At 44.0% G+C, this 26,625-nt stretch overlaps 1 protein-coding gene across 1 annotated transcript in view; it reads left to right on the top strand.

Moving 5' to 3' along the window:
- zzef1 (zinc finger, ZZ-type with EF hand domain 1) overlaps positions 1–25,637 on the top strand; it is a 34,499-nt gene extending 8,862 nt beyond the window's left edge. The window contains exons 21-54 of the mRNA XM_042431584.1: positions 16–138; positions 309–478; positions 572–653; positions 748–949; positions 1,050–1,183; positions 1,312–1,552; positions 1,704–1,783; positions 1,880–1,970; positions 2,057–2,543; positions 2,663–2,827; positions 3,067–3,186; positions 3,276–3,437; positions 3,736–3,868; positions 4,761–4,899; positions 5,020–5,185; positions 5,285–5,547; positions 5,778–5,950; positions 6,109–6,304; positions 6,386–6,549; positions 6,666–6,946; positions 7,220–7,394; positions 7,514–7,646; positions 7,735–7,961; positions 8,336–8,644; positions 8,730–8,830; positions 8,942–9,077; positions 9,328–9,687; positions 9,829–9,972; positions 10,169–10,337; positions 10,482–10,580; positions 10,740–10,905; positions 12,019–12,169; positions 14,524–14,595; positions 23,136–25,637. Of these exons, the coding sequence (XP_042287518.1) occupies positions 16–138; positions 309–478; positions 572–653; positions 748–949; positions 1,050–1,183; positions 1,312–1,552; positions 1,704–1,783; positions 1,880–1,970; positions 2,057–2,543; positions 2,663–2,827; positions 3,067–3,186; positions 3,276–3,437; positions 3,736–3,868; positions 4,761–4,899; positions 5,020–5,185; positions 5,285–5,547; positions 5,778–5,950; positions 6,109–6,304; positions 6,386–6,549; positions 6,666–6,946; positions 7,220–7,394; positions 7,514–7,646; positions 7,735–7,961; positions 8,336–8,644; positions 8,730–8,830; positions 8,942–9,077; positions 9,328–9,687; positions 9,829–9,972; positions 10,169–10,337; positions 10,482–10,580; positions 10,740–10,905; positions 12,019–12,169; positions 14,524–14,595; positions 23,136–23,216 (5,895 nt within the window). The 3' untranslated portion in view covers positions 23,217–25,637. The remainder of the gene's footprint in view (positions 1–15; positions 139–308; positions 479–571; positions 654–747; positions 950–1,049; positions 1,184–1,311; positions 1,553–1,703; positions 1,784–1,879; positions 1,971–2,056; positions 2,544–2,662; positions 2,828–3,066; positions 3,187–3,275; positions 3,438–3,735; positions 3,869–4,760; positions 4,900–5,019; positions 5,186–5,284; positions 5,548–5,777; positions 5,951–6,108; positions 6,305–6,385; positions 6,550–6,665; positions 6,947–7,219; positions 7,395–7,513; positions 7,647–7,734; positions 7,962–8,335; positions 8,645–8,729; positions 8,831–8,941; positions 9,078–9,327; positions 9,688–9,828; positions 9,973–10,168; positions 10,338–10,481; positions 10,581–10,739; positions 10,906–12,018; positions 12,170–14,523; positions 14,596–23,135) is intronic.
- The last annotated feature ends 988 nt before the right edge of the window (positions 25,638–26,625 follow it).

Below are 26,625 nucleotides of genomic sequence, written 5' to 3'. Positions count from 1 at the left end.
TTCTGGTCCTGGCAGATGGTCTTCCTCCTGGAGCTGTGCCCTTTGGACATCCCTCACAGTCTGCTGCTGAGGAGTTTCTCCTCTCTGGTCGAACTACTCAAAAGTCTAGCCAGTGACACTGGAGACATCTTTTCCAAGGTCAGTTTGTCGTTGTGTTACAGTGCTCTAAGATTTATTCAGCCTCCCATCCCACTGTATGAGTATGAATGTAGGAGTGAAAATGCAGACTAGTATTTGGGGTGTATAGGGCTGTAAAGTACAGTAACACCACTGCAACAAGTATTAACTGCATACGCTGTCACTGACAGGTGGATCAAGAGAGCTGGCACCAACCCCAGCAGCCTGTAGTGCTGAGGACCTGGAACATGGAGTCCCCTCACAACTATGAGAATAGCCGCCACGAGACCAGCATCTTTGCCTGTCCTGGTGCTACCTCCTTTGAGGTGGAATTTGACGAACGCTGTGAGACAGAAAAGAGGTGACTAATGTAAAATATTAGATATTTAGATTTTTTTTTAAATCCCCAGTGAGGATTTTAATCACCCATCCTCTATGCTTTTCATATTCATAGATACGACTACCTAGAATTCACAGATTCTAGAGGTGGAAAAGTCCGCTATGACATGAAGGTTGGAACTGAGAAGTGGCCAAAGGTAGGAAATGGGAAACCACTGGATTTCCACATATTAAACACTGTTGTTTCTTATTGCCTTTACATGGATATTGTTTCTCTTTGCTTCATTTTAGAAGGTGACTTTTGACGCAGGCCCTCAGCTCCAGTTCCTCTTCCACTCTGATAGCAGTAATAATGAGTGGGGTTACAAGTTCACTGTGACAGCCCTGGGTCTGCCAGACATCACCATTTCTTGGATGTCAGACCTGCAGCTGCTAGTAGCTCGCCTGATGGGTCGTCTTGCCTCCAGAAACCTGGCACTGAAATCCCCTCATGGTGAGACTGTTCGCTCAAGAATTACAATTTCACTCAAGCATTTTTTAGAGCCTTAATGATTTATTGAATGCTGATATTTTTGGGTTGCTGTCTATTCCAGAAATCCGCACTTTAAAAGAGCTTCCACCAGGGAATATGTCCCATGTTCAATCTTCGCCTCTGTGGAAACCCATCCTGCGACACGGGTTGTGTGAAACAAGAGACGTGGATCGGACAAAAACAGCCACAGTCCAGGTATGGTTAATTCTGCTTAATCCAGTCATGTACAAGTCGCATTCTCAGGCTCACGTTATCTCATTGTTTAATAATGACCTCAGTTATCAGATAATGTTCTAACACTTTATGGTTTTTCTGTGTGGTAGACAAATACATGGACTCTTGATGAGTTAATGAGCTTCCTGGAGGACTTTGCCCGTTGGAACCCTTCCCAGGAACCCACAGACAGTGCAACAGAGCTGATGAGGACCCTCATGCAGTCCTGTAGAAAACAGTCAATGAGGAATGAGATAGCCGCTGGGTCAAAGACAGACCAAGCTGTGAATGCCATTTGGGCGGCCATGGTATACCACACACCAGCCCTCAATCATGCCCTGAAAACCTTTGGTAATGCTTGGCTATAATCAGTGGTCATAAAGCAAAAGCTGCTCTATTTATTCAGTTTCTTGCTTTATTTCATGATCATTTTGCATGGTATATTGACTTTGTTGACTCACACAGTGGTTTTCTCTCTTTTGTTTTGTCTATGTATGAGTAGTTAATCAGGACTGCAAGTCATGTCTCAGTGAAGACTTTGTGCAGGCGTATTCACTGGCAGACAGCATCAGAACATGGATGGTGAGTATTACTGACAGGATTTATATCTGTTGATTATCTGCTGCTGAATTTATATATGATCATGTCACTGAACTGTTGGGTTCTTTTTTCTGTCAGTTGGAGATGAAGCAGAGATACTTAGTTGGCAAAATGACTGTTTCTGATGAGAAGGAAGGAGGTTCTGATGAGGTTACTATGGAGACACTAGGTGAGGAGGACTCCAGCTAAAGTAATGCCAATGTTCTGTTATTATCGTAATATTCTTTTGATGACTTGTGACTTCTTTCTCTTTAGCTGAGATGTGCATTGAGAAGAGCCTCTTGCTGTTCAGATTTTCCCCTTGTGGAGTACCGTGCCAGGACAGTGACTCTTCCAAATCTGCAGAGGGCAGCAATACTCCACTCCTTCGCTCAAGTTCAATATCAGAAGGGGACTTCCAAGCCAGCTCCTCGCTCGGACCTCAGACGTCAGGGTCTGATGAGGGCGGTGAGGCCAAGGCAGGACAGAGCCAGCCCTCCAGTTCTCAAGTCCAAAACTCAGCTTCCTGTGGGCACAGCAGGCGGGGTAACAGAGGCTCCACAGAGAGTCTCTCATCTCAGCCGGGGGAGCCAGCCTCTCCTTCCGCCTTCCCCCGTAAGGCCCCATTCAGCCGGGCACGCCTCCGCCTCCTGTCCTGCCGCTCTATAGAAGAGCCCCGCATGACCCCCTCTGTCAAGGATCGTTACCCAATACTCAAACACATCTTAAACTTTATACGGGACCAGGCTCTCACAACGGCAAGGTGACTGACCTGCAGTTTTCTATTCGTTGATGCAGAATAAGACTTGTTTGCATTTTGTAATTGTCATTTGTGTAACTCGTACCATACAGGGTTAAATAATCTGATTCTTCTTCCTGTAGCATTCTGCAGACCTTATCGCTGAACAAAGCCCAGGCTGTGAGTGTGTGCAAGGTCCTGGAGATGGTTCAGCAGTGTTTGCATTCCCTGGGAAAGCCCCACCTCTTCCAAGCCCCCTGCATCCTGTTCCTACAGGAACTGCTAGCATGTCAGAAAGACTTCACCAGGTACTCATGTAGAAAATGTTTTCAGTTAATCTGCTCTGGCTAAATTTGTGTCTCTTTGGAGATTATTGTTAATATTCACCAATATCGATTTGACTGTTTAAGATACGTATATGAATATCAGATCAAATTTGAGAAGCAAACAGGTTTAGATTCCATTTCTACAAGTGTGAACATGCTGACATATAACTGTGCAGTAGCATTTCACTCAATATTTATTTTTTTTGCTTTGCCTTTTTCAGTTATTTCTCACAGTTGTCAGACAGTGGGCAGAAGCTAGGAGAAGAAGTGAGACGCTCCTACCATCAGCTGGTGCTCATGCTGGTTGAGGCTGTACAAGGATTTAGTAGCCTCAATGAGAAGTAAGCTCACAACCCACTGACTATATTCAATGGTCAAGTCACAAGTCTGCACGCAGTGGTGTAAACTGACCCTCATCACCTCTCCCCAGAGCCCTGCTACCAGCCCTGTCTTGTGTGCAGACCTGCTTGTTGCATCTTCTAGACATGAGCTGGGAGGTACACGACCTTCCTCTCTTCCTGAACATCAAGCTTCCTGACCTCCTGCTCAGCATGTCCCAGGAGAACATTAGTGTTCATGACATTGCTATCAGGTAATATTAGACCCATATCAAAAAATAAGACACTGCCCAGTGGAGCTGTAGAGCTCTGTTGTGTTCTTTTACACAATTTTAGCAATTACTTTAAAAAGGTCTTTTAGACGTGCTCCGCAGATAGGCTTTGCTCATTGATAATAATTGCGAAGGCTAGCAAAAGACACAAATTCCATTTTTACAAGAAGTCGCAACTGCTTTATGCTTCATGAGTCCTTTTAAAATCTCTTACGAGATCTGTGTCCCAGCCACTGAAATAGCTTGACTGATTACTTTTGTGGTTTAAATTGATCTTCAGTCAATGGACAGAGGAGGATGAAATTGCAGACTACAAGAAGAACCAGGAGTGGATGGATGAGTGTATGGACGGGATGTTTGAGAAGTGGTATGACAAAATCGATGAAGAGGACTCCATGGAGGACAGAAGAAAGGTACATCACAGTGCATAAAAGACAATGCAATCATTAGCAAACAAGAAAAATTGTCTCATTACTCAGCTGTCTGGGGAAAAATGGTTTCAATCAATGTTTAACCTGACTGGCCCCAAGTGCTTCTCTGCTCTCCGTTTTCTTCCCTGTACAACCCAATAATACAGCAGATACAGTCCTGCAGGTTACACATTTAATGACAACTTGCCATTTAGTAAAGAGAGATGTTGTAATATTAATGGATATGTTTAACATCTGTTGTCAAGGTTATGAAAGTGTCACATTCTAATATTTTAAAGGGAAACTTCAAGTTTTTACACATCAAAGTCTGTTTATAGGTGTTGGAGAGTACTACTGCATAATATGTGAAAAAAAGTTGTAGAAAGCTTTTTGTGGCTCCAGAAGGAGTGTATGAAATCTGATAAAAATTGCCTCAAGTGATGTCATCACTCCGCATCTCTGCTTGAGGCCACATTAGCCACTACTAGCATAACTTGAATGTTTGGCTGAACTGCCCACAGACAAGTATTGTGGGTGATGTAGGCCAGGTGTGCCAGGTTTTGATACGGAAGAAGACTGTGGAATTAAAAATATGATCTCCCTGGTTGTGTTAAACTAGACAAACCCACACAAACACATATACACAAAAATGGTGAATATTGCGGTAGATACTATAATCTATTTCCTGTAGGAATATGGCCCAATCTAAAACAATGTAAGATGTAAGTTTAGTAAGCTGTAAAGTAAACATTTGTTAAGCAGATGATTGAGGCAGGATCTTTGCAAAGGTTTGCTAAGCAGTGGTGTGAAAGTTATCAGTTTTATCATTTTATCAGTTGATGTTAATACTGTACTTTATGTATAATTGTAATAATTAGCCTGGTTCTATCCACAGATGCACATGTTTATTGCACGCTATTGTGACCTGCTCAATGTTGTGATCTCCTGTGATGGCTGTGAGAGGATGGCACCTTGGCACCGCTACCGATGTCTGCAGTGCATGGATATGGACCTCTGCAAGACCTGTTTCCTCAGTGAGCTCATACAATCCACTATACTATATGAACAGTCACACTGAGGGAACTGTTAGCCCAGCATTAGAGAAACAGAGGGTAATTGCACCAATAAAAGCATCAGTCTGTGTTTTTAACCAGGTGGCGCCAAGCCTGAGGGCCATGAGGATGACCATGAGATGGTGAACATGGAGTACGCCTGTGATCATTGCCAGGGGCTCATTGTAGGCAGCAGGATCAACTGCAACGTGTGTGAAGACTTTGACCTGTGCTTCGGTTGTTACAATGCAAAGAAATATCCCGACAGGTACACATTTTAAAACTAATACTGTTGCCACATACTTGGATTTCAGTGGTTTACCAATGAGTGAAGAACTCAATTATTGTTTAACAATTCCACCTCCAGCCACCTGCCCACCCATCGGATCACAGTTTTCCCCATGGTGACCATTCGGATCAGTGACCGTCACCGCCTGATCCAGCCCTACATCCACAACTACTCCTGGTTGCTGTTTGCTGCTTTGGCCCTCTACACTTCAGAGCTGAGCAGTGAGAAGCAGATAGATGGAGAGTCTTTGGACAGCAGCACCTTGAACCAGGCCTCGGCCCTGCAGACATGCTGCTCCCAGCTCATCACTGATTGCTTGTTGAAAGGGCAGACTGGCAAAGGTAAATCTAAACCAAAATATTACTTTAAATGCAAAGTTGGACATGGGAGAGATATGTTTCCTCTGTCATTTCATTCTCACACATATATTTGATGAACTCTGGTATAACTATGCATCTTATAACCACACTTAAGCATTTTTCAAAATTACACAGGTGTCACATGGTATCTCAAATTCTGCTAATCTATATTTGTTAATCTTTTGTCCTTTCTGGCGCTGTTCTCCACATAGGGCTACGTTCCTCAGCATTGCTTGCTCTGCTGTCATCCAATGAATCAGCTTCTGATAGTGAGATTTGTCCAGTCTCTCCCGAGTCCTCCCAGGAGCTCAGTACGGCCACTGACACCTCCTCTCTCCCTGGCAGCACTGCAGCGATCTGCTCCCCGTCATCTCCCAGAGACAAGGTGAGGAACAACACTCATGTTATAAGAAAATATGAAGGCTGTATGATCACTGTTGTGGGGTTGGATCATTACAGTGGCAACACAGTATTTAGTAGTTCAGGAGCTCATACTGTTCAGGCTGTCAGTGTACTGAATTATTGTCATCCTCTCGCTACTAGAGTAAACCATCAGGAAAGGAAAAGAAGGCAAAGGAGGTGGGCTCTCCTCCCCCTGCTCCTACAGAGATGTTGTCACCCCCGAGCATTGGAGAGTGGGAGAAAAGGAAGCTTGTTACCCAAGACACCCTGGACTCTCCCAGCCTCAGCCAGACACCTTCTGTGTCCAGCGAGGACCCTCTCTCTCCTGTGGTCCGACGTAAGTACTGAGACTACCTCCATCAGACTGAATGGTTCATTAGTGGTTCTGGATTAATCTTGTTTTTTTTACCATTCTCAGCCTCAGAGTCTGGTCCAGGAACAGTCAACTCTCCAACATCAGACATCGTCAAGGAGCCAGATGAGAGGCTGCCCCAGATTCCCCTCCAGGAGCATGTGTTCTCAGAGTGCTCCAGAGAGAGGATCCTGGGACTTCTAGCTGCCATGTTGCCACCAGCCAAACCAGTATGTGAAACTAAAGACCAGTTTTTAGGATTAAGATTCTATGTGACATGTAATATTAAGTAGTGACTTTGTTGACGTACACTAAAATATGCACACTGTCTTTTTTGTATCCTCAGGGCAGCACCTTGTCTCTGCCCAGTCTGAGCTCCATCCTGCCCCAGCTTTTCAGGGCAGTCATTTCCAATGCTGGCTCTCTTAACGAGACCTACCACCTCACCCTGGGACTACTGGGCCAGCTGCTGCTCAGAATCCCTCCAATGGAGGCCGACACTGCCGTCACAGAGGCCCTGGCTGACAAATATGAGATGCTGACACAAGGAGAGGCAGCCACTTCTGACACTCAGGGCTGGAAGACCACTCAGCTGCTCTTCAGCCTGGGGGCCGTTTGTTTAGACAGGTACCAAGGAAGATATTGTAGTTAAGATCGATAGATCCATTTATCCCATTAACTCCACCATAGTGTAATAAATCATGTACTGACAGATGTAGAACTGGAGGTACTGGTCGTATCTTTTACCTCTGAAATCTTAATTGAAAGAAAGGTATTTCTTTACATGTTTGCAGTTGTTTTTGTGCTATTGATAACTGTTGAAACATTTGCCACCCATCAGCTGTTATTGCTATTTTGAACTCTAAATAATCTTTTATCTTTATTTTTTGTGATTTGCAGTCGTATTGGTCTGGACTGGGCGTGCACGGTGGCAGATATTTTACACAGCCTGAATGCTTGTCCTGAGTGGAGCACAGTCATCGCTGCCTTCACCGATCATTGCGTTCAGCAGCTGCCACAAACTCTGAAACGCACCAACCTCTTCACCCTGCTGGTGCTGGTGGGCTTCCCTGAGGTAGGTAGAAGTACATACTACTGTATAGAGTTGTGCACTGTAAATGCTTATACCATGGTATAATCTGAGTGTGCTCCCTGACTCTAAGCCAAGTCATGACTCCTCTGTGTGCCTGCCAGGTGCTGTGTGTGGGCACCCAGACAGTGTTCATCGACAACGCCAATGAACAGCACAACATGATCCTGCTGAAACACTTCACAGAGAAGAACCACGCTGCAGTGGTGGATGTTAAGACACGCAAGAGGAAAACAGGTTAGTGCAGTAGTAGCACCTGAACAGCATTGCCAGTGTTCAGAAATAAACATGGAATTAACCCTCTGTGCTTCTCCCTCTTTCATAGTGAAGGACTACCAACTCATCCAGTCTCAGGATTCCACTACAGCCGGCCTCCCAGGGCAGTCTGAGGACCAGGGCTCCCCAAAGACCCTGCTCAGCCGCTACCTGAGCAACTTCACCTCCATCATCAGTCACCTGCTGCAGACCAGCCAGGACAATGGCTCTCCTGATGCTGTGGAGGCTTCCTGGGTTCTGTCCTTGGCTCTTAAAGGTCTCTACAACACACTGAAGGTACCTGCCCTGAAATATGCAAGCATCTGATGCAACTTTACAACATTACAAATATTATTTTCATCAACACACCATGCATCAGTGCCTCAGTGGTGCTTTGTTGTGTGTCATTGTGACCAAAGAGTGTGTAGGTTTTAAACAAACAAACAGTAGTTGATTTATTCTTCTTTACTCTGGTGAGGGGCCAGGGTAGGTCCACTGGCCCAGTGTTTGGTGAAAATGAAATTCAGCCCTTAATATGATGTATTTCATGACCACGCGAAAATTTGAGATGTGGACATCTGTATCTGGATCTAGGCTAGGAGTAACTGGCGTAGATGATGTAAAATGACTCCAGAGGTAGTTTTCTCATTCAATGTCATCCTCTTGTGTAGAAGCATGGAGTGGAGCAAGCTCAGGAGGCCATCCAGCAGTCAGGATTGACCCAGCTGCTAGTGAGGAAGTGCAGCAAGGGGACAGGCTTCAGCAAGCTATGGTTGCTGCGAGATCTAGAGATTCTCTCCATCATGCTGTACTCCTCCAAGAGGGAGATCCATTCCATGGCCCAGGACCCTGAGCGAGACCAAAGAGAACAGGATAAGGAGCACGACTCGGATCACTCCAGCAGCTGTGCTGACGACACAGACATCAACAAGCCCGACCCCCTAGAGGGTCTCGATGAGGAGACAAAGATTTGCTTCCAGGTGATGAAGGATACAATACCACTTATAATACATTTAGCAAGATAAAGTAAGATGTAGTAATCTAAAGTTCCTCTTTCAAATGCAGATCACCCACGATGCCTTAAATGCCCCTATGCCCATCCTGCGAGCCATGTATGAGTTACAGATGAAGAGAACTGACTCCTTCTTCCTGGAGGTGCAGAAGAGGTCAGCATCAAGAATTTCTTTTCAATTTACTCTCTTCATATGATCCACCATGGTAAAGGTCATATTGTACAATCAAATACTACCTGTGTTGTTCCTTTGTGTTTTTTCCAGATTTGATGGAGAGGAGATAAAAACAGATGAGACAATCCGTACGTTGGCTCAGAAGTGGCAACCTACCAGGCGGCCGCGCTCTGAGGAGAGGAACACCAAGGCCGTGGACACTGACATGATTGTGGTGTCCTGCGTGGTGAGTTGTATAAGGATGTGCTCTCAAATGGCATATGTTATAAATTGACAACTACATTACACAGAGGTGTTCAGTCACTGCTTTGTTTAGCTGTTGCAATGTCAAAAAACACAACTTAAGAATGGCTGCTTGGGACAATACAAATACTAACATTACTATCTATGACAAGAAGAGATAAAATACAATGAAAAATAGTTTGGAGGCAATGTCAATACTCTGATTTATCCCTGTCACTTCCCTCCTCCCACAGTCTAAACCCAGTCACTGTGAAAAGGCCACAGAGGAGATCAATGTAGTAGCCCAGAAACTCATCACCAATTCAGAGACTGACTTGCAGCTCAGCTATGCGAAACAGAGGCGTACCAAAAGCTCAGCTCTCTTGCACAAAGAATTGGATGTGCGCAGCAATCGGGCAGTTCGTCAATACCTGGTGAAGGTCAACCAGGCCATCGCCACACTGTACGCCCGCCACGTGCTGGCCTCACTGCTAGCGGACTGGCCTGCAGAGGCGGCGTTGAGCGAGGAGGCCCTGGAGCTGAACGGTGCCTCACACATGGCCTACATCCTGGACATGTTAATGCAGCTGGAGGAGAAGCCGCTTTGGGAGAAGGTGGGCAAAAAGGGAGGAGCTTGTGGAGTTGTTGTGTTGTGTTGCTGTTGGTAAATGAGAGTTTGTCATGTATGGAAAGGGGACAAAATGTGATTTGCACATATGAAATACATTGGAGGTGTTATGTGTATTACCAATCAGATTCTCCAGAGGGTGCTAAAGGGTTGCAGCCAGAGTATGCTGTGCAGCCTGTCTCTCACTGCTTGCCAGTTCATGGAGGAGCCAGGGATGGCTGTGCAGATCAGAGAATCCAAACACCCGTATGACAACAACACCAACTTTGAGGTGGGTAAACCGCCTTTTTTGTTTATCTTCTTGTTTGTTTCCTTCTTTTAATCATCAGCCACCATAACTGAAGGTCACTGATCTTTATTAAGATTAAGGTTAGGGTTATGTATGCCATGATGTTTTACATTTTGAGCTCATTTACTCCCGTATGATATGCAAATGTTGTTTGTTTCCCATTTTCCTCTCTCTTCAGGATAAGGTGCACATCCCAGGGGCCATCTACCTGTCAGTAAAATTTGACTCCCGCTGCTACACAGAGGAAGGCTGTGATGAGCTCATCATGTCCAGCAGCAGCGATTTCCTCCAGGATCTCCACAACTTCAGTGGCTCTCCTCAGAAATGGTCTGATTTTGAGATCCCCGGTGAGGAACATTTATAAAAGTCTTTTGTTAATTTTCTGCTCCAAGTGTAGGCATCTGTGTGCGTGCATTTGAAATCATTTGACTGTCAAATTAATGTTGAAATCATGTTTACCAGCATGTCTACTCTGTTTGGGTTTCTTTCAGGTGATACCCTGTACTACAGGTTTATGTCAGACATGAGCAACACAGAGTGGGGCTACAAGTTCACCGTTACAGGAGGTCACAGGGGACGCTTCCAGACAGGTACAGACGCACACTTGTCGTATGTTTGTGCGAACCGTCTTCACAGTTCCTTTTGGGGAGTAACTCCAACTGCTTAGTACAATGCAGAATAATCTCAAAATGATCTCTTAGGTTAGTCAGTTTGTCAGCTTCTGTGCACTCTTTCTTGTCTTTAATCAGGTTTTGAGATACTGAAGCAAATGTTAGCCGATGACCAAGTGCTCTGTCACCTGCCACTGTCTGACATCTGGGAGTGGCAGGTGGGCGTGGCCTGTCGCCAGACTGGGAACCAGAGACTCAAAGCCATTCACTTGTTGCTCCGCCTCCTGCAGTGTCAATCCCAGACGTAAGAGTTCAGCCTTGCTTATAAAATTCTGTCTTTTTCCTTCTGATTATTATCAGCAAAGACTATTTCTGCCATCAGTGAAATCCATTTAAGGGCTTTTTTCTCAATCGGCTTCTTAGTTTGAGCACTGTATACATGAACACACTGTTATTTCTGCCAAAGTTGGAATTGTTTTGGTTATTTAACATTTGAGATTTCTGTTTTTCTTTTTTTTTCTCTGTGCTCTTGGCACTGGCTTAAAGTTAGGTTGGTTGGTCACTGTTAATCATTTCTGAGGAAACCACACCCACGCAGTCCTGGTGAAGCAGATTAGCTGAGTTTTGTAGTGTTAAACTCTAAATAACACCTAAAGATTTTATTTTTAACTTCGATTGTTGCTTATTTAGTAATGGATATCTTAGGGCTTTTAAGACTGTGGCTTTATCTTGTCATGTTGAGACATCCAAAGTAATGTACATTATTATTCTCACTTGGGTTCATCCACCAGTACACATTTTACCTCAGCAGTGTGTTCTGTGACTCCAGGGTTTGCATAAAAGCTTTTATGTCCAGGTAGTCACCACGGAAATGAGGCACAGGATGTGTTTTGATATTTGCATGCGTGGCAGACTGATTCAGCTACCATGTGGTCACATTGACAACATGATACAATTTATGAGAAGGTAGTGCTCACACAGATAGCAAACACACATCATTAAATATAAAATGTTGTTTAACTGAACTTGCATACATAGCGGTCTATACTTCTCAATGGAAAAGTGCAGAGAGCATCTCAGACCACTGTAAAAATGTGCGTCATGATACTGCACTTATCAGTATTAACAACATCCTACAAATATTCATTTTCTTTTATTTATGTATTTATTTATTTATTACATTTTTCTTACCTGTGGGACCGTCTAGCCATTAATGAAAGTCTGACTTTGTGCTGCACAATAATTGAACTGTCAATTTTTGCTCTATCCCCACATCAATTTGAACAACCAAGGCTACCATTGTTTCTGTTTCAGCCGCAGCTTTAGTTTGCTTTTCTCAAAATCAAACTCTCTATTGTCGTGTTTTGCCTGTGTACATCTGTGGGTCTGTCTAACTATTGATTCGTGTGCACTCCAGAGCCTGTGAGCTGACGCTGCTGCGACCTCTGTGGCAGCTCTTTATGTCTATGGAAAACAGCCTGAGCCAGGATCCCACCAGTATCACTGTGCTGCTGCCTCTACACAGAGCGCTCACTGAACTCTTCTTCATCGCAGAGGCCCGTGCCATCGTGAGTGACGCGCGCACACACACACGCGCGCACACACACACACACACACACACACACACACACACGCACACCAAGAAAAGCATGCAGGTCAGATAAACAAAACAGGCCACATCTGATAATGTATAGACATTGTTGTTAAAGGTGGAGGTGTGGCTAAGTGACATTTTAGGTATTTATTTTGTTGTGTTGGTATTTGTGCTGTGATGACTGCGTTATTGACTTTGTAGGTTAAATATCAAACAGATTCAACAAGGTTGGTTGTGTAGAAACCATGTTTTAGTCTGCCTTCCTTTGAGACTTCTAGTCTGTTTTCTTTTCTTTTGATAAAATATTCAGTATGAGGTAATTTGAATGTAATAGTGAGAGTAAAATTTACTCAACACTTTATTCTTTGCCTCTGTCTCTCTCTGTCTTTATCCGTTTCTCTGTGAGATGAGCATGTTTTTCCTCGTCCCACCTGCTTTCTGCTGGGCTCGGGGCCAAAGCCCAGCCCTGCCATCTGCCAGAAGCACAGTGCCACACTGGCTCCCTGCAGACTGATTGGGAGAGGAAGAGATGCTATCCATTTTGTGATGTGTATGGGCTCTTTCGCTCTCTCTTTCTCTTTCTCTCTCTCTCTTTCTCTCTCTCTCTCTCTCTCTCTCTCTCTCAACTGTGTTGAATTATTAATTAAGAGAAATCTCAGGGATTATGAGCATGCCGTCAGCCAGGAGTTTCCCATCTGTAGACGCGATTGAACAAGACAGTCCCTGCAAAGCACTGCCTTCCTTGTTCCCTTCAGGTCTAGCCGGCGAGGCCTGAGGCTGCTGATCTGACAATAAAATTACATCAGTCGACTTGTCACTGAGGAAGGATTTCATGCTCCCATCTGTACCCACTGAGTGTTGTTGTATGTGAGGGAGAATGAAATGGTCAGGTGGAGCAGTACGTGTCAACAAACATTGGGGGGCAGTAGCAGCACTGAGCCATTTTGCCTGGGATGCCCTTCAGGCACACGCTGCAGCACCTCCATCCAGCAGAGTATCATCATAGAGCATTACCTGTCTTTTAGCAACACCACTCAGATGTGTTTTCTGCAGTAGTTTTTCACCTCCAGCTCCTCAACTTGAAATAGTCTGAAATTAGAGATAGGCCTACTTTAATGGAAATGCTTTACACAAGGGCGTGCATATTCATTCACTAAACAGCAAAATGCTTTGTTAGTCTTTGAAAAAATACAAACCTGCTACTGCTTGCGGCAGCTGTCACAGTGAGTGGTGGATGTGGTGTGTATTCATAACAAGGTTAGACCAACAACTCTGCTGTGCACCATCTAGATTGGATATGTTGTAACTACACTATTTCAGGACTGCTTCACATCTGCATTTATCTGGATTTTATGATGAGCCAACTTCCTAGGCAGGACTGCTCTGAGGCTGATAAAATGGGGAAAAATCACAATTTACAAAACCTCTTTGAGAGCTGTAAGTGTCATTGCTCTACCTACAACATGGCACACCATCAGTCACTATCTTCCTAAAAAGTAAGGATTAGTGTAGTAGACTTAAGTTGGTGACTCTCATGTCATGTTGACATATGAGCTTAACTGCAGTGATGACATACAGCTTCATGTTGACACTACTGTAAAATCATGGGAAGCTAACGAGCGACTGGACACACAATGTATTCCTCTGTGGCCGTATTAGATCTGAGCCTTGAACCAGCATATTTGAAAGGCTAAGTAGCAGGTGCTGTTCACATTTCAGCTTTAGTCCTCATTCTTCACACGCACACAGAGTTCATGGCCAGGTCCACTGAGATTCAATGAACTCTCTACCCCAGGAAGTGAAAGTTATATTTAGAAATCAAAACGGTATGTCATGCACTACTGACTGTACAAATCGTCCTAGGATGTTCCCCAGCATAAACATTTGGGGTGCTATGAGATGGATGGTGGGCCAGGGCTCTGGACTGTGTCTTCAGCACTGTAAAAGCTCCATTTGGCCAAACTCAGCCCATTTAGCCTCTATGTAGTCTTATCTGTGTTCCCCACCTCCTTGTGCTTATGTAACCTGAGGTACGTCTCTCCCGTAGGACTTTAGTGGAAGCGCTCTTCAGTTTGTTTATAATTTTGAATGATTTTTCCAACATTCCACAGTTCAGTTTGATGCTGAGATGGAGATGAAGAGTGGTAAGGGAACCAGGCCTCATTTATAACTGAATGTATCCCTTATGTAACCTCTTAGGGTAGTATGTCTCGGGAAGTTTCTTTGACAGTTATCTGGCCTGTGAGATTATCTGTGTTTCTGTGCACGCTGCATTTTTGGAATGCGGCAGAAGTTGACCTTGTTACCAACCTGTGATGTGTTTTCCAGGCACAGGGTATCCTCCAGGAGTACTTGTTAGCCATGACTACTGATGAGCAGCTCCTCAATCACACTGCAATGGTAAGACCTTTACTCCTTTTTTGTTTTAACATAATATCTTGATGACGTTTTGCATCTAAATTCAGTCATCCATTCAGCTAGGCTCTCTCTGGTTACCAATATGCACTTGATGTTTTCAGTTGTGATTTGCTACCTGCCATGGATGATAATAGCAAGAAGTTGTCCATGCACCCTGAAGTGTTGTGATATTATGCAACTCTCCTTCTTAACCACACAGTCCCATTGATTGAGCAGTTTTCAGTTGCTATGAGTCAGCTCACTGCTGGAGTCTCTTTTTCTTGTTCATCACCAAGCTGTTGACACCCAGCAGTTCCTGCGGCACCCCCTTCCACTTGTTTTGAATGCATGTGGGCTGCACTCAGGACTAATGTATTTGGTAATTATAGTCCATTAGCATTTGTGGCGGAGCGAGTCCTGTAGACCCCGTAACACAGCAGAGGAGCCAGAAGGGAGGGGGGGTGGGTGGGGGGTGAAAAAACATTGTAGGTGGTTCTGTTGAGCAGTTACCTAATACCTGTCAGGTTGAAAACAAAACCATAGGTGACTTGGCAGTAGTCATACCTATTATAACAATGATGTACAGTCTTGGAGAAAATTGGCCGAGGTTCAATTTCAAAGAGCTGGAAAAATGTTTCAAAGCAATCCAAAGAATTAAGTTTGACTAAAGTTGACTGTATTTTTTGCAAGCAGTTCTCTTGAAGGCTTTACCTCCTCTAGTCTCCTCGAGTATTTTTACAGTTGTTCACTCAATTAAATATGGTTAACAGTGTAAGATACCTGTGTTTTTGATATGCCATTTGCAAAGGAATTGCCCACTAAACCATCTGAGCGTGTTAACAGCTGAATCAGCAAGTACTGCTGTGTGTCGGTGCATTACCTGGAGCTGTGTTGGAATTCTGAGATTCAAGGAAATCACCTCAAGTAGAGTACCTTTAAGAAGCAGGAATTTTACAGTGTTAAAAAATGACAAATTATTGAACAATAAGAGGGAATGTGCAGAAAGGGCATATTTATCCTCAATTCTAAACATAAATAAATTTGGTCTGTTTTGTGGCAAACTTTTTTAGGAGATAACGAAAAATTGAAGTACCACTGAGTTAACAGATCAATCATATAATGTTCATTAAATTAAAGTGGCACTTATAAATATTTTCATATTAACAATGAATCAAATGATGATGTGTACTGTGGAAGAGGTACCTTGTATAACCTGACTCTACAGTTTCCATCAGCTCTATGGAGCGTTTTAGTGTCTTTCAGCTCATTGTTTTGGCTTTCTAACCTGCAACTTCACTGTTTTGGTTCTCTGTTTTTTTGGTGTCAGCAGGCAGCTGTTTTCAGCAAACAAGCTCTGATAAACCCATTGTACACTACCTGTTCAGCACCAAGCTGCAAACAGGCAAAGTTAGCATTTAGCTGGTAAAGACGTAGATATTTCCCTCAGTGGAATGAGACCAAAACCAATCTAACAAAAGGATGAGTATTGTACTTGAAACAAGACTTGAAATGAATGCTAATGGTGCACCATGTCTGCTGGATGTATAAATAGTCTTGTGTTTGCTTTATGGGGTAATAATATGTCAATGTCGTGTTTACAGCTTGTTCTGCTGCCCTCACAATAGCAAAAAAAACAAATTGAGGCTGCTTTAAAATTGCATCCTGGCATTACCAAAAGTCTTTGTCATCTTGTAAATGATGTAGGTTTGCATAGCTTAACTAAGTCATTTATTGGTACAGCAGCTGTATTTGATACATTACCTGGGAAACAAATATCCCTCCAGCAAGGACGCTAATGTTAATCAGCCATAACCCTGGTTCTCTAAGTAGCATGAGTGAGTTTCTCACTATGGAACAACAGAAGTCTTTCATTGCATTACACCAGCCAATTGGCTGGCCTTGATGACGTGTATGTCATAGAAGGCCACCAGCCCGCCCCCTATATAAAGGGCTGATATTTCATTTACCATTCAAACTTAACCCACCTCCTCATCACTTCACACCGGCAAGGAGGGTGGTCTGGTGAAACACTCACTGATGCTCCTCAGAGAACCAGGGTTATGTAAATAACCTAAAGTTCTCTTTCATAGCATTCGTTATGCGTCTCTCTATGGGATATACTGACTCCCGGATTGTTTCATGAGCCCATCATAGGAAACAGCCCTAGCATCAGGCTTATTCTCGTGTGTAGTCCTCACTATCAGTTACCCCCACACTCAGTACTGAGTAAGCCAACAAGGGTGCTGTAACATCTAGGCTGTAGAACCTAGCAAAAGTAAGAGGTGTAGACCAGCTAGTGGCCACACAGATGTCCCCTGAAAAGTGCCCATGATGATACCAAACCTCTAGAAGAGTGTGCCTGCAAACCCGCTGGAGGATGTAAGCCTCTGCTAGTAAGCAAGAGCAATAGTCCCCACTGTCCATTGGGAAAGCCGCTGTTTTGAAATCGGCTTTCCCCTTTGAGGTTTTGCCCTGAAATTCTCTGTTCCACATATATCTGTATAGTCTGGACAGGAGACAGATTATGTAGCTGTTCCTGTTCTGTAGAAACAAATGGCGGGAAGGTTGAAAGATTTCAGCAAGGACCTACCACTTTAGGAATAAAGGCTGGGTTACGATGTGGACACACACTCAAACTGTCAGGTGCAAGGTGCAGGCAAGCATCATTTACAGATAAGAGCATGAATTTCACCCACTCTTTGCAGAGGTTAGGGCAATTAGCAGTACAGTCTTTAAAGACACCATTTTCATATCCACCTGCTCTAGGGGTTCAAAAGGTGTCTGTCAGATAGTTTCCAGGACATTAGGCAGATCCCATGATGGCGCCATTGATCTCAACAAAGGCAATTTCCTACATGCACCCTTCATAAAAGTGACACACCAGCGGGTGTTGACCCACTTTGTGATGGTCAAAGCCCACATGGCAAGTCAAGATAGCAGCTATAGATAAGCTTTGATAGTGGAAAATGCTTTTCCTTTTTCCAACAAACTCTGCGAAAAGAATCATCAATACTGAACACTGAAAAGGAATGACTTCATCCAGCCTGCACCAGTCCTCAAACACTCACCACTTGGAATCGTAGAGTGACCTAGTGGACAGGGCTCTGGCGCTTTGAATCGTATCAATAACATTCTGAGGAAGCCCTACTGCTGTCAAATTAGACCGCTCAGGGGCCAAACCCAAAGAGCCAGTCTCTCTGAGTAAGGGTGGAATACTTCTCCCCACGCCTGAGACGACAGATATCTGTGGAGGAGTAGTGGGTCCATCTCACGGCACAGGAGTTGTATTATGTCAACTAACCAATGCTTCCCTGACCAATGCGGGGCTATCAAAATTAGAGACCCTCCTTGCCTGCTCTCGCTAGAGTCTGCAATAGCAGAGCGAATGGAGGAAAGGCATAAAGTAGAACACATCAAGATATAGCCTCCACTCTGCATAAAGTTGCCTCTTGTGAGCAAATCTGCCCCCAAGTTCAAAACCCCCAGTACATGAATTGCTCTCAGAGACTGTAAATGGGCATAACTCCATACAATCCATCTTTGTGCTAGTGTGTCTGGTCTGGTAGACCTGAGTCCCCCCTGCTTGTTGATGTATGACACCACTGTGGTGTTGTCTGACCAGACTAATATGCGGTGACCCTCCAGAAGAGGAAGGAAGTGTCGTAGAACCAGATCCACAGCCATTACTTCCAGATAAATCATGTGAATAGAGTGTGGTGGTGTGCTCCACCTGCCATTCACTGACCTGCCTTCATAGGTCCCGTCAGAGACACGTCTGCTGTGACCACTCTCCTGATGTGTTACACCCAGTGGAACTCCCTGTGAGAGAAACCCGGGGTTCTTCCAATGACGCCTACTTTGCAAGATGCGAAGACTCTCAGCTTGCAGCGCCTTTTTCGCTGTGGATCAAGCCCACGTGAGGCCACTCAATGCTGAATTCCCCTCATACATAAACGGCCCAGTGGGACAACTACCAGAGCTGAAGCCATCAGCCCCAGTAGCCACATGCAGACACAGTCTAAGTGAGACCAATTGTCCCATGCGGAAATGACTCAGACACGCTGTGAGTGATGTCACTCTCCAGTGTGAGAGCGGCTCGTGACAGGCAGGAGTCCAGAGATAGTCTTATGAATGAAATCCCCTGAGTCAGGACATTACACTCACTTCTCCACATTCTCCTGAAACCCAGTCTTTCTATGTGCTCTACAAGCATTTTTGTGTGGGCATCCGTCTCTTGTGGCGAGGAGGCCGCTATGAGCCATCTAAGTATGTAGCCACACATATGCCCCTCTCTTTCACCAGGGCTAATGCTGCTTCAGTGCATTTTCCAAACACCCTCTGGCTAAGTGACAGGCCAAAAGGGAGAACCAGATACTCATAAGAAACCCTCTGAAAGGCAAACCATAAGTATTTCCTGTGGGGGGGGTATATGGGAATGTGGAAATATGCATCTTTCAGGTCGATTGACATCAACCAATCTCTTGGGCACACAAAATGCAGAAGGGACGCGCGTGTCAACCTTCTAAATTTGTACTTTCTGAGATATCTGTTCAAGGCCCTGAGGTCTAGAATAGCTCTTATGCCTCGCTCTCCCTTCTTCGGGATTAGGAAGTATGTTGAAATAAATCCGTTAGGGTTGCGACCAGGCAGAACTATTCTTATGGCCTGAGAATAAATTATTCCCTTGAAATGAGGTGGAACGATGGCTAATTGCAGTCTATAACCCCTGTCTATCGTTTTTAACACCCATTCTGATTTTCTGCATGCCGTCCACTCTAACTTTCTTATTGAAAGGGGGCTGGCCGGCCAATTCGCCAATGGTGTAATGGCACCCTCTTGAGGCAACACCTGGCGATGCCTCATCTGTGGCCTGGCCCTCGTACTCTCCCCTTCACCAGGGGGAGACGATGCTCTCCCTGGTGGGTTGATGGGGGAGATTAATTTGTTTTTCAACAGTATTCTTTTTCTTTTTAATATTAACTGTGCCCTCGGCATTTCACCTAGAAGACAGTTGGGACAACTTTATTGCGGTGTGATAAAGAGAAGTACTTGTGAGACGTGAGTGGTCCACTGACAGGAACCACGGACGGAACTCTGTCTCTTCTTCTCCCTGGGAACTGGGAGCTGGCCCCTGCTATACACGCTGCAGTGAACTGGTCTGACTCACCATGCTCCCAAACGGAGTTTGAAGGGGGGTTAGGACAGGTGAGGGAATAGGAATGGCGCCTTCCTGCTCCCCTCCCTGAGTCGAGGAGCCTGCTGACCCTCTCGGGGGCCAGCTTGAGTTGCTGGCATATCCAGGAGATCTTTCTCCCTAGTGTCTAGGTTGGTGAGATTTAACCACCTGGCTCTTTCTTGCAGCTCCATCAAGTGCATTGCTCTGCTTGTGGCCTGGACCGCCACTTTATTGAGGTGTAGGCAGTGGTTGGTAGCAATGCCACAATTTTGCGTCCGGCTTAGCTGTCATCTCTTCCTCCAGCTCTACCTGGTAGCCCATTAGGAATGAAGATGCATTCAGGGCCTGGACAGTAATGGCGGATGCTTTGTAGCTCTTGTTCGTCGGGCTAGACTGAAAGCAGTCAGTTTTGGAGGGCAGGGAGGACCCTGACGCCGACATAGGATCCTTGAGGTGAAGATGACAGGCCACAACCAGTTCCACCTGTGGCATATGATGCAACCACTGCGTCTCCATCTCCTCCCAGTCAAGCAGTGAGCCACTGGGTATGGGGTGCTTGTCTCTGTGTAGCCATTTTCACATATGAAGTCCAGACAATGTCCAGAGTTGCCCTTTCATACATGTAGCACACCACAGGAGATTGTCCGTGTCAGACGCAGCAGGGTAAAGTCTGTTTAGTGTCCAGTCTGACTGATTCGGACATTTGCGTTCACACATACAGCTCCTCCAGGTAATGTCTGTATAACTTCAGGGTTGCATTGCATTTCTGAAAGGGGCTTATGGCTTGACTCGCCATGTAGCAGCCAGCTCATCCAGGAGTTCATGCAAGATGGGAGGGAGCTGTTTCCCGATCTTTTTACATTGGGCAGCTTTTTCCCATGACAGCGAGATGTAGTTGTCTCCATTTGCACAGTGGGCCATAGGATATTGAGCTTCGCAGCGGAGCATTTACATATGTCCTGTGTATATATATATATATATATATATATATATATATATATATATATATATATATATATATATATATATACAGTATAGCGGAGGACGAAGCTTCCCTGTTCCATTCCACTGCCATGGGTAAGGCTTTGCAGTCCGACTTGATGGTGTTAGGGAGGAGTCGTCATCTTCGTCATTGGAGATAAGCAACTCTGAGCCCCCATGTGACTTGATGTCTGTTCCGGTATGTATACGGGAACTGCTTGCTTTGCGGTGTATATGTCTGCCACATGGCAGTCCTCCTTCAGCTCTTGTGGGAGGGGGTGAAGAGCATCCAGCTGGTCGCCCCAGCTCACTCCTTCAGCGGTGCATTTCTCCAGGCAAACAGTGAGTTCTGGCTGTTCCTACAGCGTTTCTGTTACTGCCAAGGGGGGATCCCCCCCAACAGAATAGCCTGACGTGCAAGCCTTCGATGAAGCAGCTTGAGGGAGAACTGGGCACAGTGGATATACTCTCAAGGAGTGAGGCTAGAGCTGCCCTAGCATGTTGCAGTCCCAGACAGGATGTGCACATTGGGTGCGTCCCATTGCGGTATTTCATTACCACATGGACAGGCTCACGCCTGCGGCTTGTCGTCTGTGGTAGGGATCAACAGTATCTGTGATGTAGCAATGGTTACCTAACTACATGTGTGCTAACTAATAAGCTTCTTGTTAGCTGAGTTGTATAGACAGCTATGGGTGGCAGTGGACAGTTACGCACACTAGCTGTGAAGCCAGGAGTGGAACATGATATAAAGCATAGTATTGCTACTGCTCAGCTAGTGAGTTTGGTGAAAAATATTGCTTCTTTTCTGTTGCTTGTATGGGGAAATCGTAATGGTGCTCCATGTAGCTGGTGTTAGCACTACCCCTTTGAAGTACTGCTACTCTGCACGGCCAACTGTGTTAGATATGGCTACCTAGCAAGTGGGGAGTATTGCTACTCTTGGCTTGGCTGGTGAGGGGTATTGCTACTCCAACCGCTAGCTGGACGCAGACAGCTAGAATTGCTTCTAGCTGGCTGCTGTGCTCGAGCTGCTGCTTGGTCACGGTGGAGCTCAAGCCGCCATACGAACTGAACAACAACCGAGAGCAAAGTGTTTGGCGACTGGGGTAGGTGCTCGTATCTGTGAACAGTTTAGCTAAGCTCCAGAGTGGCTATTCTGTTGTGGGTACTAGCTTCTGTGAAGTGAGAAGAGGTTTTTGAATGGTGAATGACAGTATGTCAGCCCTTTATATAGGGGGAGGGCAGGTAGCCTCCTATGACATACGCATCATCAAGGGCAGCCAATTGGCTGGTGTAATGCAATAAAAGACTTCTGTTGAGGGCACACAAGGGAGACAAGGGAGACACCTATAGTGAGACAAAAGACAACTTCTATGAAATGTTAGTTCATAGAGTATCAAAGATGAAAAGAGTTCATCCTCTAGGGAAATTGAATTTGTTTAGGAAATGTCATGGTAATTTCATGTCAAATAGATTTTTAGTGGTGTATAAGTGGTACCTCTGGTCTGACAGTGATGCTAAAGGAAAAGTCAGGGGTAGGGCTACAAGTTAACTATTCATTATTGTTATCAGTGTTGATTTATTTTTTTCGATTAATTGTTTAGTGCATTAAAAAATGTCCATTGCAGTTTCCCAGAGTCATCTGAAACATGTTTTGTGCAACTAATAATCAGAAATTATTTAAATTGATATAAAACAAAGGAAAGCATCAATTCCTCACTTTGGAGGAACTGCAACTGGAAACTTTTTGGCATTTTTTCACTATTTTTTTATATAGGATAGGTGACAAAACGATTATTCCATCACCAAATAGTTGATTATTTTTCTGATAATTGTTTTAACTCTTGTCAGGAGATCAGCAAAGACATGAGGATTTATTCTCTGGGGACTCCACGGTTAACTGAATTGAAATTTAAATTAGTTTGTTAGACTTGGTCTTGGACCAAATTGTTGATCAAAAGGAGAATTTGAGATAGTGGCATACTGGTCAAATGCCACAAAACAGGAGAACCCAAAACCATATGAAATAGTTCTATGGAAAGCCAAATCCAAGTTCATGATGTTCTGGTCAGTAGTTGTCATAGTGGTGAACAAATGTCAGTGGAGAGAACAAAAACATTGAAGGGGAGTACAATCTGTTAAACACTTCAGTTATTAAATACATTGACGTAAACTCCTTGTATCATCAGTTTAGTCATCTAATCTAGTCATCCCCTAAATTCACAGCCTCAATTTGTCTCTTTATCGTCACTCAACACGCAACACAGGATTCTGATATCTCATTGTATAACTTACATATGCACTCTGCTCGATTTTGTTCTCCCTGCGCCTCTCCTTCTGTATTTCATTCACATACTGATGCACTTTCTTTTTTATTGTGAAGGCTCTGAAGAACATCGCTGCCATCAGCCTGGCTATCAATTACCCCAATAAATCTACTAAGCTACTCAACATGTCCCCGTGAGAGATCCACAGAGAGAAAGGAGGGGAGCAGCCTGTAGGGGACACATCCTGACTCAGCTGGATCACTTTGAAGAAGGAAGGAAGAGGTGAGGGAGAAAAACCTCCCTAACCATCCAGTGCTTTCCTTCAAACAGGACACCCCCCCCCCACCCTCCATACCAGTAACTCTCTGCAGTACTCCGGACCTGAGCTGTGGAGGGGGACTCAAAGAGCACTTTTCACACTTACTCACAATCCTTTTTGCCTTAGGTGAATCCAATATATCAGCATGTGCATTCACTGGAACAGGAACAATTGCGGGGTCTATTTTGTTTTTTCTATTTTTTTCTTTTTTTTTTTTTTAAATTTGAGGATAACTTTTTACTTGAAGATGCCGTGCTAAAGGACATGAAGTGTGCCAAATTCACGACTTTCAAGGGGAAGTATATTCCTTTTTTTCCTGCCTTTTTTTTTGTCCTAAACAACAGCCACTCTGGGTTACGTAGTTGATCATGGTGAAAACAGGTCACCTTGGCAACTTATATGTCTCAGTGGACATGTAGAGCATCCTAAAAATACTGTCCAGGACAGTGGAGTCTCATTAGTCACCACAGGGAGAAAGTACTGACCTACAAGCTCATTCCTCTCCTTTTCTTTTCCTTTTATCTACCCTTCATTTCTTCTTACTCACCTTCTCCCCGTCTTCCTTCCTTATATCCTTTTCAGAAAATGGAAATAGATGATGGTATTTTTTAGGGTTCTTGTTGAAAAGTAGGATCAGTATATCATCGTAGATATCCAAAACTCGTATCTGATTCGCAACTGTGATCAGGCTGAACGGGATAAAGATGATATTCATAATAGCCATAGACTTTGCATAGGATGAGGATTACCATTACAGCTGAGGGAAAACTGTGATAACATACTATTGCAATGCATTCCTCCATGTCACTCTTACCAATTCGTTGTGTTTTCACTCCATTTCTAGTAAATGAATGAAAGACCATTATGATGTCAAATGATGTTCATGAAAATGAACAACAGCAAAAAAGAAACCCTGAATCTCTTAAAGGCCTTCAGTTTTATCCACTGATTTATTTATTGACTATTATTATTTTTTTATCCATATGTATAATTAAGTTAAAGTTAATGAGGGTCCTGATTTATTTTTCATGGCAGTGAAAGAAAAGCAGCATCAGAAATCACAGTGTATCACATTTATGTCCCCGTACATTGTGTATGGTAATGAATGCTATGTATAACAGAGTAAACACTGCTGTTTACCACAAACACACAGATGGACAGTCTCTCCTGAATTGACTGTCAATGCTAAGAATTGAAGATGATCCAGTGATGTAACCGTGACTGCAAAGTAGACACATTATCCCACTCATTCACCAGTATCACGTCATATTTGTTAAGCTGAGAAAGTCTGATTCTTTTAATACTGAATAGTTAATTACCTCATATTTTGTAATCCACAGATATTCGGTGTGACACTTCCTTAAATGTTCAATGTGACTTTCAATCACATCATACTCACCCCACGTTTTATACAAGGCGTGATCCACCTGTAGCCAAATCCACAGAGATCAGTCACATGCACTTTCATGTTAAAAGAAGGCATCAAGTTTTGTATTTTGACAAATCTAAAAACCAGTTTCAAAGAAAGCGAGCAGGTGGCAGTTTTGTTCCAATCATTACTGTGTTCATTTCAGATGAAGAGATTCTTTGTTGTTGTAGGAAGTCATGTGGTGGTTTATACCAAAGAAACCAATCATTGTGAGCCATGAAACATCTCTGAAAGAGCTCCTGGAAGAGTTCCTTCTCAGTTTATCACATATCGCATAGCTACCCTGTGAGAAACTGGAGCAGAGGAAACTTTAAGACATAGTTCTCTTTTTTTTTGTTGTTGTTTTTTTTTTTTTTACTTTTTATTTTTGAAGTGGTCCTACAAGGGCCGTAGGATAGCTTGGTGATTTTGTTTACACAAACATCAGCTGCAGTGAGACAGGAAGATTTACACGGCCTCCATTTTGGCTTGTACCACGCCTCACATATCTACGATGTGCCTATGGTTAATAATGAAGCAATCATAATTTAACTCATGTTATTGGAATAGTTATTAATTCTATTTTAAAAGAGAAATATATTGTTTAATTTGAAGTTGTTTTGTAACTTTTTACTTTTAAATTTTTGTTTCGTTTTGTGCGGATGCGTGATACAAGGCTGACTAATTTGAATGTACATATCTGTGAATAATTGCACAGAAGAAAGACTTTGATATCAACCCCTTACAAGTATAAACTTTATTGGGCACTAACAGATGGACACTTTGATTCTGATTTTGTATGCATGGCACATTGAAGGTTAAAAAAAAAAAGTACTGCTTGGGTTGAAATGTGATCCATTTCTAATAAAAATAGAAATGACTTAAATATGACCTCAGTTCTGCTGTCATCTTTTTTTATGTGTAGGCTCAACAGAGAATTTCTGTGCAGCAACAAATACAGTATTGATCACACAGTCGGCATTGATTAGAACCCACACACTCACTCCTAGCAGGTACTGTACTCGGGGCGAGCATGGACAGGCTTGCCCAGCGATCCTGCACCATCAATAGTTCTCTTTCACGCTGCTTCTTTGCCTTTTTACCTCAAAGAAAACAGGTACACCTCTTACACTTTATCATACACATCCCCACATATTCAACTAGAACACTCCTCTCTGTCATCTTAAACTCTGTCCTCTTCTCTGCTTTTTGTCTTTTCCTGTTTATTCACTCCCTTCTTGCAGACTGGCTTTTTACCTCAAAAGACCCTCAGCTTCCTGGTCTGCCTCCTCTACCTCTACCCCTGCCCGTAATATGGAGTCTCAGGGCCAGCGCTGATGATGGGAGTGATGATCACTGGGGCGATAATGACATCAAATGGAGGAAATATTCAATAAGGCTCCAGATGATTCAGTGCCCCTCTGCACCACCGGAGCCCCCACACCGGAGTGAGTCAGCTCTCCTGCCTCCCTCCTCCTCCTGCTCCTCTTCTCTCCGCTCTGTCTCCTGCGTCTTTTCATTGTTCAACTAGGTTCCAAGTGCTCTCATTTACTCAAGGTGAAAAGAAGGTAAAGAGAAAACGCTTAAACTATAATGTCCTCACGATGCGGGGATGCCCTGGTAAAAGGTGGGTGACAGTGTGTTCAGACTGGAAATTTTTGATTGTAGGAACATTGTGAAAATGGTCTTTTCCTTGTCTTTCATTACGGTAAAGTCATATCATTTTCTGAACTTACTTATTAGACTGTCTGCAGGATATCACTGCAGAGAGGACCACTGCAAAGTCAGTCCATGTGTCAAGCATTAAAGAATGATGGAAGCACCAACCTTAAAGACAGTAGATGTGGTGGCGTACACAGACTGCAGTAATAACCTCCAC

This window comes from Thunnus maccoyii, chromosome 13 (assembly GCF_910596095.1).
Source record: "Thunnus maccoyii chromosome 13, fThuMac1.1, whole genome shotgun sequence".
Taxonomy (NCBI): Eukaryota; Metazoa; Chordata; class Actinopteri; order Scombriformes; family Scombridae; genus Thunnus; species Thunnus maccoyii.
The sequence above is the reverse complement of the archived record's forward strand: the minus strand, read 5'-3'. Positions and strand labels throughout refer to the sequence as shown.